The sequence below is a fragment of the Bufo bufo genome, chromosome 9, assembly GCF_905171765.1.
Source record: "Bufo bufo chromosome 9, aBufBuf1.1, whole genome shotgun sequence".
NCBI lineage: Eukaryota > Metazoa > Chordata > Amphibia > Anura > Bufonidae > Bufo > Bufo bufo.
Window position 1 is genome coordinate 114,463,367 of NC_053397.1, and position 16,208 is coordinate 114,479,574.

Below are 16,208 nucleotides of genomic sequence, written 5' to 3' on the forward strand. Positions count from 1 at the left end.
TTGCTCTGTTTTCTCCATTTGCTTAAGCTACTTTCACATCTGCACTTTTCCTTTCCGGTATTTTCATTTGTCTTACTGTAATAGGAGAGTAAATCGGTCTCTTAATTATGTCAGTGACACAAATCAATATTTTGGGGTTCATCAAACTTCCTTTACATCATTCTAACTGTTATAGGAGGTTTAATCAGTCTGTTCATTGTGTCGGTGACAGAAAGCTAATTTTTGTATAAGTAACACTGCATTTTTATCTGTCTAAAGCCTCATGCACACGACCGTTTTTTTTTTCAGTCCGCAAAAACGGGTTCCGCATTTCCGTGATCCGTGTCCGTTTTTTCTTCCGTGGGTCTTCCTTGATTTTTGGAGGATCCACGAACATGAAGGAAAAAGTCGTTTTGGTGTCCGCCTGGCCGTGCGGAGCCAAACGGATCCGTCCTGACTTACAATGCAAGTCAATAAGGACGGATCCGTTTGACGTTGACACAATATGGTGCAATTGCAAACGGATCAGTCCCCCATTGACTGTCAATGTAAAGTCAGGAGTCCCTATTATACCATCGGATTGGAGTTTTCTCCAATCCGATGGTATATTTTAACTTGAAGCGTCCCCATCACCATGGGAACGCCTCTATGTTAGAATATACCATCGGATTTGAGTTAGATCGTGAAAACTCATATCCGACAGTATATTCAGTATATTCTTCCCCGGAAGAAGCCAGATCTACTGGCGAAACGGCGTTGGGTCAGGAGTTGGCCGAGAGATCTTTGCACCATTCAGGGTATGTTTAATTGTGTTCTTTTGTGTTCCTTCCATCTTAACCTCAGTCTCTACAATTGCCTCTTTTGCATTGTGTTTGGGGCGTTGCTGCCATGAGGCTCTGAGGTATGCTCTTTCAGCTAGTATTCTTTTTCCCTGTATTTTCGTGCACTGATCTCCCGGCCTCTCCTTGGGTCCTGCTCCTCATTTGTGTGTCCCGCCTTGTGCTGCCTGTTTTATAATACATGTATGTACAGTCATGGCCAAAAGTTTTGAGAATTACATAAATATTGGAAATTAGAAAAGTTGCTGCTTAAGTTTTTAATATAGCAATTTGCATATACTCCAGAATGTTATGAAGAGTTATCAGATGAATTGCATAGTCCTTCTTTGCCATGAAAATTAACTTAATCCCAAAAAAACCTTTCCACTGCATTTCATTGCTGTCATTAAAGGACCTGCTGAGATCATTTCAGTAATCGTCTTGTTAACTCAGGTGAGAATGTTGACAAGCACAAGGCTGGAGATCATTATGTCAGGCTGATTGGGTTAAAATGGCAGGCTTGACATGTTAAAAGGAGGGTGATGCTTGAAATCATTGTTCTTCCATGGCGTGCAGCCATCATTGCGTTGCATAAAAATGGCTTCACAGGCAAGGATATTGTGGCTACTAAGATTGCACCTCAATCAACAATTTATAGGATCATCAAGAACTTCAAGGAAAGAGGTTCAATTCTTTTTAAGAAGGCTTCAGGGCGTCCAAGAAAGTCCAGCAAGCGCCAGGATCGTCTCCTAAAGAGGATTCAGCTGCGGGATCGGAGTGCCACCAGTGCAGAGCTTGCTCAGGAATGGCAGCAGGCAGGCGTGAGCGCATCTGCACGCACAGTAAGGCGAAGACTTTTGGAAGATGGCCTGGTGTCAAGAAGGGCAGCAAAGAAGCCACTTAACTCCAAAAAAAACATCAGGGACAGATTGATCTTCTGCGGAAAGTATGGTGAATGGACTGCTGAGGACTGGGGCAAAGTCATATTCTCTGATGAAGCCTCTTTCCGATTGTTTGGGGCATCTGGAAAAAGGCTTGTCCGGAGAAGAAAAGGTGAGCGCTACCATCAGTCCTTTGTCATGCCAACAGTAAAGCATCCTGAGACCATTCATGTGTGGGGTTGCTTCTCATCCAAGGGAGTGTGCTCACTCACAATTTTGCCCAAAAACACAGCCATGAATAAAGAATGGTACCAAAACACCCTCCAACAGCAACTTCTTCCAACAATCCAACAACAGTTTGGTGAAGAACAATGCATTTTCCACAACGATGGAGCACTGTGCCATAAGGCAAAAGTGATAACTAAGTGGCCCGGGGACCAAAACGTTGACATTTTGGGTCCATGGCCTGGAAACTCCCCAGATCTTAATCCCATTGAGAACTTGTGGTCAATCCTCAAGAGGCGGGTGGACAAACAAAAACCCACTAATTCTGACAAATTCCAAGAAGTGATTATGAAAGAATGGGTTGCTATCAGTCAGGAATTGGCCCAGAAGTTGATTGAGAGCATGCCCAGTCGAATTGCAGAGGTCCTGAAAAAGAAGGGCCAACACTGCAAATACTGACTCTTTGCATAAATGTCATGTAATTGTCGATAAAAGCCTTTGAAACGTATGAAGTGCGTGTAATTATATTTCACTACATCACAGAAACAACTGAAACAAAGATCTAAAAGCAGTTTAGCAGCAAACTTTGTGAAAACTAATATTTGTGTCATTCTCAAAACTTTTGGCCATGACTGTACTGTTCATATATATTTACAATAAAGCTTTTTGGATTTTCATATACACTAAAGTCAGCTTCATTTTTTGGTGATTATATTCTAACACAGAGGCCCCCTGCTGCCTGGCAGCACCTGATCTCTTACAGGGGGCTATGATGCGCACAATTAACCGCTCAGGTGCGGCAAACTCAGCTCTGAAAAAGCTTTTATGCAGACGGATCTGTGATCCGTCTGTGTGAAAGTAGCCTAAGGCCACGGATCACGGACGCGGATGCCAATCTTGTGTGCATCTGTGTTTTTTCACGGATCCATTGACTTAAATGGGTCCGTGAACCGTTGTCCGTCAAAAATATAGGACAGGTCATATTTTTTTGACGGACAGGAAACACGGATCACGGCTGCTGATGAACAACGGTGCATTATCCGAGTTTTCAACTGACCCATTGAAAGTCAATGGGTCCGCAAAAAATCACGGAAAATGGAACAACGGCCACGGATGCACACAACGGTCGTGTGCGTGAGGCCTAACTGATAGGAGAGTAAATCAGTCTGTTAAATGCATCACTGACACAAAGCAATTTTTGAGAGTTCAATACACCGCCTTTGAATCTGTCTTACTGTAATAGCAGAGTAAATCAGTCTGTAAATTGCGTTGGTGACAAAGTAATTTTTTGGGGTTCATCACATCGCCTATGTATCCATCTTACTGTAATAGCAGAATAAATCCATCTGTTAATTGTGTCGGTGACACAAAGCAATTTTTTTTTTTTTATAACACCGCATTTTCATCCATCTAACTGTAATAGGAGATTTAATCAGTCTGTTAATTGACAGTTGGTGACACAAAGCAATTTTGTCTATTGGTGACACAAAGCAATTTTTTGGGGTTCATCACACCACCATTGCATCCGTCTAACTGTAATAGCAGAGCAAATCATTCTGTTAACTGTGTCGGTAACATAGAATAATTTTTTGGGGTTCATCACACCGCCTTTGCATCCGGCTTACTGTAGCAGCAGAGTAAATCAGTCTGTGAAGTGTGTCGGTGACATAAAGCAATTTTCAAATATTTTTTTTTTATAACACTGCATTTTCATCCATCTAAATGTAATAGGAGATTTATTCAGTCTGTTAATTGTGTTGGTGACACAAGCTATTTTTGGGTTTCATAACACTGCATTCTCATCTGTCTAACTGATAGGACACAATATAAGGATTGGGCAGCACAGCTGTATATCGAGTACAGGCGGAGTGCCAGCGGCTGTGAAGGCGATCCCCCTTCAGATAATGTGGCAGAAAAAATTCCACGGCACCTCCAAGGCGTAAAATAGTATCAAACTTTATTCACCAGACCCGCGGTGTGATAACTGTGATAGGAGATTTAATCAGTCTGTTAATTGTGTCGGTGACACAAAACAATTTTTGGGTTTCATAACACCGCATTTTCATCTGTCTTACAGAGAGTAAATCAGTCTGTTAATTGTGTCGCCGACGTAAAATTATTTTTTGGGGGGGTCTATAACCCCGCCTTTGCATCTGTCTGACTGTAATAGCAGAGTAAATCAGTCTGTTAATTGTGTCGGTGACACAAAGTAATTTTTGGGTTTCATAATACCGCATCTTCATCGGTCTAACTGTTATAGGAGATTTAATCAGTCTGTTATTTGTGTCGGGGACATAAAGCAATTTTTGGGTTTCATAACACTGCATTTTCATCCGTCCGACTGTTATAGGAGATTTAATCAGTCTGTTAATTGTGTGGGTAACACAAGGCAATTTTTGTGTTTCATAACACCGCATTTTTATCCATCTAGATGTAATAGGAGATTTATTTAGCCTGTTAATCGTGTCGGTGACACAAAGCTATTTTTGGGTTTCATAACACCGCATTTTCATCTGTCTAACTGTAATAGAGTAAATCAGTCTGTTAATTGTGTCGGTGACACAAAACAATTTTTGGGTTTCATAACACCGCATTTTCATCTGTCTTACAGAGAGTAAATCAGTCTGTTAATTGTGTCGCCGACGTAAAATTATTTTTTGGGGGGGTCTATAACCCCGCCTTTGCATCTGTCTGACTGTAATAGCAGAGTAAATCAGTCTGTTAATTGTGTCGGTGACACAAAGTAATTTTTGGGTTTCATAATACCGCATCTTCATCGGTCTAACTGTTATAGGAGATTTAATCAGTCTGTTATTTGTGTCGGGGACATAAAGCAATTTTTGGGTTTCATAACACTGCATTTTCATCCGTCCGACTGTTATAGGAGATTTAATCAGTCTGTTAATTGTGTGGGTAACACAAGGCAATTTTTGTGTTTCATAACACCGCATTTTTATCCATCTAGATGTAATAGGAGATTTATTTAGCCTGTTAATCGTGTCGGTGACACAAAGCTATTTTTGGGTTTCATAACACCGCATTTTCATCTGTCTAACTGTAATAGAGTAAATCAGTCTGTTAATTGTGTTGGTGACATAAAATTACCATTGCCTTTGCATCATTACCATTGCCTTTGCATCCGTCTAAATGTAATAAGAGAATTAATCAGTCTGTTAATTGTTAACCAGGCTGCACATCCAGGGCGTAGACATCGACCTCTAACAATCTATACACGATCCCGGCCAGGGGAGTGACTTGCCCCAGGTGTCTTGAGTTTATCCTGGTGGCGACCCCCCCCCCAGTGAAGTGAGTAGATTATTAATAATATTTTTGTTATTATCAACATTATGATTTTATAATTTTAATACTGTATATTCTATTTTATATACATCTTCATTTTATTGTTGCATCATTTGGTATCTTACTTTTACCTACCCACCACAGTGTCCCACCCACTTGTCCCAAGCGCCTGTGGATGGTGCCACTTTGCAACTTCACCTATATTATTTTTATTTTTACCTTTTACTTTGTCATGTGTGAGATTGGCGCTCAATTTCCTACGTTTTTACAGTAGCTGGTGTGACACCCGGGCTGGGTCCCATCCCCCCGTGTTCCACCCGTTACTGATTTACTACCACTATCAGTGAAGCAAGATATCATTAGGCTGAAAAAACGAAACAAACCCATCAGAGAGATAGCAAAAACATTAGGCGGGGCCAAAACAACTGTTTGGAACATTCTTAAAAAGAAGGAATGCAACGGTGAGCTCACACCAAATGACCCGGAAGACCACTGAAAACAACTGTGGTGGATGACCGAAGAATTCTTTCCCTGGTGAAGAAAACACCCTTCACAACAGTTGCCAGATCAAGAACACGCTCCAGGAGGTAGGTGTATGTGTGTCAAAGTCAACAATCAAGAGAAGACTTCACCAGAGTGAATACAGAGGCATCACCACAAGATGTAAACCATTGGTGAACCTCAAAAACAGGAAGGCCAGATTAGAGTTTGCCAAACGAGAGCTAAAAAAAAGCCTTCACAGTTCTGGAACAACATCCTATGGACAGATGAGACCAAGATCAACTTGTACCAGAGTGATGGGAAGAGAAGAGTATGTAGAAGGAAAGGAACTGCTCATGATTCTAAGCATACCACCTCATCAGTGAAGCATGATGGTGGTAGTGTCATGGCGTGGGCATGTATGGCTGCCAATGGAACTGGTTCTCTTGTATTTATTGATGATGTGACTGCTGACAAAAGCAGCAGGATGAATTCTGAAGTATTTCGGGCAATATTATCTGCTCATATTCAGCCAAATGCTTTAGAACTCATTGGACGGCACTTCACAGTGCAGATGGACAATGACCCAAAGCATACTGCAAAAGCAACCAAAGGGTTTTTTAACCCCTTAAGGACACAGCCTTATTTCACCTTAAGGACCAGGCCATTTTTTGCAAATCTGACCAGTGTCACTTTAAGTGGTGATAACTTTAAAACACTTTGACTTATCAAGGCCATTCTGAGATTGTTTTTTCATGACAATGGTAAAATGAAGTAAAAAAAAACATTTTTATTTATAAAAAAATACCAAATTTACCAAAAATTTGTAAAAAAAAATGCAAATTTCCAAGTTTCAATTTCTCTACTTCTATAATACATAGTAATACCTACAAAAATAGTTATTACTTTACATTCCCCATATGTCTACTTCATGTTTTGATCAATTGGGAATGATATTTTATTTTTGGGGGATGTTACAAGGCTTAGAAGTTTAGAAGAAAATCTTGAAATTTTTCAGAAATTTTCAAAAACCCACATTTTAGGGACCAGTTCAGGTCTGAAGTCACTTTGTGAGGCTTACATAATAGAAACCACCCCATTCTAGAAACTACACCCCTCAAGGTATTCAAAACTGATTTTACAAACGTCGTTCACCCTTTAGGTGTTCCACAAGAGTTAATGGCAAATGGTGATAACATTTCAGAATTTAGATTTTTTTGGCAAATTTTCCATTTTAATAAATTTTTTCCAGTAACAAAGCAAGGGTTAACAGCCAAACAAAATGCTATATTTATTGCCTTGATTCTGTAGTTTGCAGAAACACCCTATATGTGGCCGTAAACTACTGTACTGGCACACAGTAGGGCATAGAGGGAAAGATGCGCCGTATGGTTTTTGGAAGGCAGATTTTGATGGACTGGTTTATTTACACCATGTCCCATTTGAAGCCCCCCTGATGCACCTCTAGAGTACAAACTCCATAAAAGTGACCCCATCTAAGAAACTACACCCCTCAAGGTATTCAAAACTGATTTTACAAACTTTGTTAACCCTTTAGGTGTTGCACAAGAGTTATTGGCAAATGGAGATGAAATTTGAGAATTTAAATTTTTGGGCAAATTTTCCATTTTAATCCATTTTTTTCAGTAACAAAGCAAGGGTTAACAGCCAAACAAAATGCGATAATTTATTGCCCCGATTCTGTAGTTTGCAGAAACACCCCATATGTGGCCGTAAACTACTGTACGGGCACACGGCAGGGCGCAGAAGAAAAGGAATGCCATACGGTTTTTGGAAGGCAGATTTTGCTAGACTGTTTTTTTGGACACCATGTCCCATTTGAAGCCCCCCTGATGCACCCCTAGAGTAGAAACTCCAAAAAAGTGACCCCATTTTAGAAACTACGGGATAGGGTAGAAGTTTTGTTGGTACTAGTTTAGGGTACATATGATTTTTGGTTGCTCTATATTACACTTTTTGTGAGGCAAGGTAACAAGAAACAGGTTAGATCATGTGGTATTTTTATAGAGCAGGTTGTCACGGACGCGGCGATACCTAATATGTATACAATTTTTTTATTTATGTAAGTTTTACACAATGATTTCATTTTTGAAACAAAAAAATTCATGTTTAGTGTCTCCATAGTCTGAGAGCCATAGTTTTTTTTCAGTTTTTGGGCGATTATCTTAGGTAGGGTCTCATTTTTTGTGGGATGAGATGACAGTTTGATTGGCACTATTTTGGGGTGCATATGACTTTTTGATCACTTGCTATTACACTTTTTGTGACGTAAGATGACAAAAAATTGCTTTTTTTACACCGTTTTTATTTTTATTATTTACGGTGTTCACCTGAGGGGTTAGGTCAGGTCATGTGATATTTTTATAGAGCCGGTCGGTACGGACGCGGCAATACCTAATATGTATACTTTATTTTTTTTTATTTATGTAAGTTTTACACAATGATTTTTATTTTTGAAACCAAAAAAATCATGTTTTAGTGTTTCCATAGTCTAAGAAAAAGGGTTAAACGGCTGACATCGCAGCACAGATGTCATCCGTTTATACCAGAGTGTCAGCAATGTGCTGACACTCTGGTATACCCACTGGACACCAATGAATATTCAAGAGGAGGCGGGTGGGGGATCACGACTCAGCCTGCCGCACCGCTCGACTCCCGCACCGCCTGCAACACCCCCCCTGCACCACTCGTCGGCATAAAATCATTCAGGGGTGCAGGGGGGGGGGGGGTGAAAGAATCTATATTTTGGGCATTTTAAAGTTTCTGATCCCCGCGGTCCCTATCAGAAACTGCAGAAAGCGCTGCAAACCGCAGGTCTGAATTGACCTGCGGTTTGCTGCGATGCCGATACGGGGGGGTCATATGACCCCCCGGCGTTGTGACAGGATGCCCGCTGAATGATTTCAACGGGCATCCTGTTCCGATTAACCCCCGCAGCGCCGCAATCCCGTTTTAAACTCGTGACGTACCGGTACGTCATGTGTCCTTAAGTGGTTAAGGGAAAGAAGTGGAATGTTATGCAATGGCCAAGTCAATCACCTGACCTTAATCCGATTGAGCATGCATTTCGCTTGCTGAAGACAAGGGAAAATGCCCCAAAAACAAGCAGGAACTGAAGACAGTTGCAGTAGAGGCCTGGCAGAGCATCACTAGGGATGAAACCCAGCGTCTGGTGATGTCTATGCGTTCCAGACTTCAGGCTGTAATTGACTGCAAAGGATTTGCAACCAAGTATTAAAAAGGGAAAGTTTGATTTACAATTATTATTCTGTCCATTACTTTTGGTCCCTTAACAAGTGGGAGGCACATATGCAAACTGTTGTAATTCCTACACCGTTCACCTGATTTGGATGTAAATACCCTCAAATTAAAGCTGACAGTCTGCAGTTAAAGCACATCTTGTTAGTTTCATTTCAAATCTATTGTGGTGGTGTATAGAGCGACAAATGTTAGAATTGTGTTGATGTCCCAATATTTATGGATCTGACTGTATATACAAAACACAATATATAACAAAAATGTGTGTCCTACGAGACAAACCGCAAAATGTCATATATCAATTCAGGCATATATCAATTCGGAGCACTTTTGATTCATGCAGAATAGATTCATCCACAAGACAAATGTTTTGAAAAATTCTATGAATCAAACAGTACGAATTTCCAGAAGTTCACTCTATATGTTGCAAATCTTTATTGGAGGTATACATCAGGAGTTTTACCAATGTAAACCTCTGTATGTATTCTGTGTAATGTGATGTGAGGTGTTTTATAGTGAGCAGTCGAATGACTGGTCTCAGCAGTGTTAATATAAGGGGAGCTCTTCATTAGTTATGTTACTAGTTATATTACTATTTATACTACTCTCTCTAATTTTTGCATTTTTTCCTTTTTTTCTTTATTTTAAGGTTACCTGACCGACAAGGATCTCCTGACATTTCTGCTTCGCTGCAAAAATGGTTTAAAAAATAATGGGATTATTATTCTGAAAGATAATGTAGCAAGGGAAGGCTGCAGACTTGATCCAACTGACAGCAGTGTGATTAGAGACATTCATATATTAAGAAGCATAATTGAGAAGACTGGAATGTCAATTATTGCATTGGAAAGACAACAGGGTTTTCCAGATGTGTGTGTTCCTATCTGGATGATTGCCATACAGTAGACCTTTATTTTTCTTAGTGCTTCACAGCAGCAATTTATTAGGTAAATAAATATTCATGGATATTCCAGACATGTAGAAATAAAAAAGAAAATAAGAAAACATAATGTGCAAGACAGGAAGGTGATCCTAAAGGTCATTATGTACAGTAATGTAATTATAATAATATAAATCATTATAAGATGATTTAGTGTGCATTTCCATATATATTTATAACATGCTAAATAATTCCTTCCATCCTCAGCACTCAATCATAGATCCTGTGTTAAGTCTTAAAGGGACTCTCTCACCAGTAACATCCCAGTAATCACCAGTAACCTCCCTATGCACCTGTTTTTCTTTTGTTGACTTGAGTTAAAATACATTTTCCTAATATAGTTATGATATATTTTCCTAATATTAGCATTAGCAATTAGGCATTTGGTGCAACAAGAGCATCACTGTTGCTCTTGCTACACCCAAGCTGTGCTCCTTTCTGTGGTCAGCCCTCCCTCGCTACTTTGCTACTGTCCTGCCCTGTGAATCGGAGCAGAAAGGGAGGGGCTGGCCACAGATAGGAGTGGAACTTGAAAGCAACAAATTTCTAATTAGCATATTAGGAACAGGTATCACAACTCGGGAAGGGAGTAGAGACGGGCAAAGTTTTAAAAAAATTGATTCGGATGGTTTGATGAATTAAAAAAAAATAAAAATATTTGATTCAAATCGAATTTATTCATGACGAAGCGTGTTAAAAATCAGCAATTTCTCAGCTGCAGAGAGCCTGTGCATTTCAGAAACAGATCGCTAGTCCACTGTGGTAGTGAAACAGTTAATGTGCATCAATATGACAGGAAGTTGACACATGTTACTCTTAGAATCAGTTCACTTATTTGGTCAGTTACAGGGCCAAAACTGACCAAATAACTCGAGTGAACTCAGCCTTACAGGTCAATGTTAGCTTCAGGTATAAAGAACCATGCAGTGGCCCAAGATTGTACTATAGAGTGAAAGAGAGCACTCCTTTTACACAGTCAGCTGATTCCACATAGATTGCTACAGAACCTGTTCTGTTACACACTGATACAAGTAGTGGGCCCCTGACAGAGTGGAGACTCTGTCAGCAGTAAGTTTGTGTTGACGTCACTGTTTATTTTTCCATTCTTCTGATTCGTCATAAGTAGAGTTGAACGGACACCTGGATGTTTGGGTTCAACGGGTTTGGCTGAACTTCGGAAAAAAGTTCGAGTTCGGGACCCTAACTTGACCCGAACTTGACCCCGAACCCGAACCCCATTGAAGTCAATGGGGACCCGAACTTTTGAACACTAAAATGGCTGTAAAAAATGTAATGGAAAGGGCTAGAGGGCTGCAAATGGCGTCAAAATGTGGTTAAGAGCATGGCAAGTGTTCTGCAAACAAATGTGGATAGGGAAATGACTTTAAATAACATACGTAAAAATAAAAAATAATAATCTTGATCTAGGAGGACCAGGTACATATGGAGTAGGAGGTTGAGGAGGCGGTGGATGTGGCGGTGTCAGGGGAAGCGGCGGTGGAGGAGGAGGTAGCCTACACTGGTTTTTGGTTTTAAATTTTATTTTTAAAATTAGGGTACACCCCAAAACATTGGGAAATATAACCGGTGATAAGCCCCTCCAGTCATGCTAAACACATGTTCAGACAATACACTGGCTGCAGGTCAGGCCAGCACCTCCAAGGCGTAAAGGGCAAGCTCAGGCCATGTGCCCAATTTGGAGACCCAGAAGTTGCAGGGGCTGACCCCTGTCAGTCAGTTCGTGTAGGCATGTGCACACTTACTGCCCCACCATGTCGCACGTCCCTGTGATGTTCACTATCCAATTTGATATCTGCTCTATCAACTTTCGATGTTCTTTTATGCGCCAACTATGGTGATTTACGGGTGGCGGGGAATCAGGGTTCCAGGCCGGAGAGGGAGCGTGAGAAAAAGAGACCAAATTTAAGGGAGGATCAATTTTTTCAAATTTAAAATCTGAGTTGAAATATGGGAGAAATTATTAAATGATAAAAGTGTGACAACTTTTCAAAGTTTAAGTATTGAATGTAAGGATGTGGTGCGCATTAATTACTGAATAATTTATAAAATTTTCTTCCCTTATTCACGTCTAAAATTGTATAATGTCAACCCAAGAATGTAACAGAAAAATTCTTGAAATGTATTAAGCTGTCAACTAGGTAGAGGAGGGTATATTACACCCAAAATTTGGTGAATTTCACCAAAAAATTTAACTGACAATTTTTTTTTTCCGGTCTACTAGGTATAGGAGTGGTACATCACACCCAAAAATTGGTGAATTTCACCAGAATATATAACTGACAAATTTTTTTATTTTTTTTTAACCTGTCTACTAGGTATAGCAGTGGTACTATACACACCAAAATTGGTGAATTTAACTATAAAATGTAACTGACAAAGTAGTGAAATGACATAAAATAAAACACGTACAAAAAAATATATATATTTATGGAGGTGGAGTTCCATATGGAGTAGGAGTTTGAGGAGGCGGTGGACGCAGCGGAGTCGGTGGAAGCGGCGGTGGAGGAGGACGAGATAGCCAATACAGGTTTTTGGTTTTAATTTAATTTTGTAAAATTAAGGTACACTCCAAAAGAGTGTGAAATATCCAAAATACAAACATGAGCAATTGCGCTGCAGTATAACAATGGCTGCTTAGTGCCGGTATACATGTCTATTCTGCACAAGGTACGGACAAGTCCTGAGGGATCCATGCCTACTTCATTTTAATGAACGTGAGCTTGTCCACATTGGCTGTGGTGGACAAGCGGCTGCGCTTGTCTGTGATGACGCCCCCTGCCGTGCTAAACACACGTTCAGATAATACACTGGCTTCAGGGCAGGCCAGCACCTCCAAGGCGTAAAGGGCAAGCTCAGGCCATGTGCCCAATTTGAAGACCCAGAAGTTGAAGGGGGCAGACCTGTCATTCAGTACGTGTAGGCGTGTGCACACCTACTGCTCCACCATGTTGGTGAAATGCTGCCTCCTGCTAAGACGTTCCATATCAGCTGGTGGTGCTGGTTGTTGTGGCGTGCTGACAAAGCTTTTCCACATTTCGGCCATGCTAACCCTGCCTTCTGAGGTGCTGGTGTAACATCCCAGAGAATGTTACCAAACTCTTCTCCCCGCTACATCATGTTAGGTGCATATTTATTGTCATCTTGTGTAATTTAACATTGCATTTTCCTGTATATGCATTTTCCAGGCCTGTTAATTATATTTTGCTGTAATTTCCTTGTACACCAGCAGGTGGCAGCAATGTGTTCAGCAGACCTTAGCCAGTTTAGTATATCTAGAATGGAATAGTTCATTCCAGTCTAGTCTCCCCTGTGTGAGCAGAAGTGGGCTGGTCCCATGTCCTGTCTCATGAGGAGGAGAGGAAGTTCTAGTTAGTGTACCAGCCCCCCTGCTAGGGGAAGGCTGTGTTGGTAGGAGCTCCCAGTTACAGGGATCCCAACCTAGGATCCAGCCTCGGCTGAGGCCAAGGATCACTCTTCCTAGCCTGAGCCATCTGCCTCAGCTGGTGACAAGCAAGCAGCACCTCCCAGAACTACAGATCTCCAGGAAGGACCATACCCTGCGAGCAGTCCTGTGAGTAACTTATCCAGAGTCCAGGAGAAGTCAAATACCTCCTCAGCTAGTCAGGCCCACACCAAGCAGAAGACAGACAGAGCAGAAGATAGATACCTGCCAGATTCACTAGGCATATGATAAGAAGCAGAAGATATATTGATTCCTGCCACATATTGCCAACACCTGCTGGGACCTAAAGACTATTGCTGTAACTCGTATGGATTTCTGTTGCCATCCAGTAAAGACAAGTTGCATTATACTTCAAGTCTGGATCTCATTCATTCCTCAATTACTCCTACTAACCACACTCAATTTATTGCAAGTGAGCCAGGATCCAGGAGTACAGCCGTACCAAGTTAGGAGACACCGTTGACACTACACAGAGACATTATCCCCCTCTGGCATTCCTCACCTGGTACGTGAGTCGTAACATCTTAAAGGGCCCTCAGACTATAACCTGCGCACATTGCAATTGGCGTCACAAACTAAAAAACTATTAACTTCAGCTGCGTTGGCGACCTCTTCCTCGTCCTCTGCCTTCGCCTTGTGCTTCCACTGTGCCCCCGATGTCAGGTGAGAATGCCACCATCAGCGCATCTTACGATCACGCTCCAGTGACGGAATTAAGGACGGTGCGTTGTCCTTGTAACGGGGATCCAGCAGCGTGGCCACCCAGTAATCAGCACAAGTTAGAATGTGGGCAACTCGGCAGTCGTTGCGGAGACACTGCAGCATGCAATCGCTCATGTGTGCCAGGCTGCCCAGAGGCAACGAAAAGCTGTCCACTGAGGGAGGTGTATCGTCTGTGTCCTCTGTATCCCCCCATCCACGCACCAGTGATGGCCATGAGCTGGTCTGGGTGCCACCCTGCTGTGAACATGGTTCCTCCTCCTCCATCTCCTCATCCTCCACCTCGTCATCCTCAGAACTGTGCCCTGGCTGGACAATTGTGTACCTTGGGTTTGTGGGTGCAGGAACCCACCCTCGGAACCTTTTGGGAATGATTGGCCGGAAACCCTACAAAATGATCCCTCTTCCTCCTCCTTCTCCTGTGCCACATCCTCTTCCATCATCGCCAGCAGCGTTTTTTCAAGGAGGCATAGAAGTGGCATAGTAACGCTGAGAACGGCGTTATCGGCACTGGCCATATTGGTGGAGTACTCGAAACAGCGCAACAAGGAACACAGGTCTCGCATGTAGGCCCAGTCATTGGTGGTGAAGTGGTGCTGTTCCGCCGAGCGACTCACTCGTGCGTGCTGCAGCTGAAACTCCACTATCGCCTGCTGCTGCTCGCACAGTCTGGCCTGCATGTGCAAGGTGGAGTTCCACCTTGTGGGCACGTCGCATATGAGGCGGTGAGCGCGAAGGCCGAAGTTACGCTGCAGCGCTGACAGGCGAGCAGCAGCAGACGGCCCGCACTTTATGCAGCAGCTCTGACATGTCGGGGTAATTTTTAAGGAATCTCTGCACCACCAAGTTCAGCACATGCGCCAGGCAAGGGATGTGCGTCAAGTCCCAGAGCTGCTACGAGATTTCGCCCATTATCGCACACCACCAGGCTGTGCTTGAGGCTGACTGGCACAAACAACTCATCGGTCTGTTGTTCAAGGCCCGTCCACAGCTCCTGCGCGGTGTGGGGTTTGTCCCCCAAACAGATAAGTTTTAAAACTGCCTGCTGTCGTTTACCCCTGGCTGTGCTGAAGTTGGTGGTGAAGGTGTTACGCTGACCGGATGAGGAGCTGGTAGAGGATGAGGAAGCAGAGTAGGAGGAGGAAGCAACAGTAGGCAAACTGAAGCGCCCTGCAATCCTAGGTGGTGGAAGGACATGCGCCAAACTGCTATCTGCCACTTCCGTGTGACATAGTGGAGATGCTTGGTGACCCAGGTGTTGGTGTTGCTGGCAGATCCTCTGTTTGTGGGGTGCCAGGTGGCACTGTCACTCCAGAGGTGGATGAAGAGGCCGAGACTGCAGCAGAAGAGGAAGCAGGAGGTTTTTGAGGTGTCTACTCCACTGCAGCTCGTGCTTTGCACTTAAATGCCTGGTCATGCAGGTTGTGCTCGGCTTGAGAACGTTTATGCCTCGCTCCAGGCTCTGATTGCACAGCGTGCAAACTACTCTTGTCTTGTCATTAGCACATTGTCTGAAGAACTGCCACGCCAGGGAACTCCTTGGAGCTGGCTTTGGTGTGCTCGGTCCCTTGCTGCGGTGGGCAGTAGGAGGCGTACTGTCTAGAGGATGTCCACTCCGCTTTTGCACCCTGCTCCCTCTTCTGCTGTGCTGGTGGCTCTGTGCGACCACGCCTCTTCCTCCGAACTACATTGGTTACTCGCATGACCTTGATTCCATGTGGGCTCGAGGACCTCATCGTCCTCCACATCATCTTCCACCCAGTCTTCACCCCTGACTTCCTTGTCGGTCTGCACACTTTCGAAAGCCCCAGCAGTTGGCACCTGTGTTTCGTCATCATCCGAGAAGTGCTGCGATGGTCCTCCCATGTACTCATCTTGAAAAATAAGTGGTTGGGCATCGGTGCACTCAATCTCTTCCTCTTCTGGGGCAGGGCTAGGTGGATGGCCCTGGGAAACCCTGCTAACAGAGTCATCAAAAAGCAGAAGAGACTGCTGCATGACTTGGGGCTCAGACTTCTTGGCTGATTTGCAAGGGGGTGAGGTGAAAGACTGATAGACATCGGCTGCAGGTGCCAACTGTGGTCTTTCAGCAGGAGACTGGG

At 42.9% G+C, this 16,208-nt stretch overlaps 1 protein-coding gene across 1 annotated transcript in view; it reads left to right on the top strand.

The window, feature by feature from the left end:
• Nucleotides 1-10,051, top strand: part of METTL11B (methyltransferase like 11B) — a 331,396-nt gene extending 321,345 nt beyond the window's left edge. The window contains exon 4 of the mRNA XM_040408335.1: nucleotides 9,612-10,051. Within this exon, the coding sequence (XP_040264269.1) occupies nucleotides 9,612-9,868 (257 nt within the window). The 3' untranslated portion in view covers nucleotides 9,869-10,051. The remainder of the gene's footprint in view (nucleotides 1-9,611) is intronic.
• The last annotated feature ends 6,157 nt before the right edge of the window (nucleotides 10,052-16,208 follow it).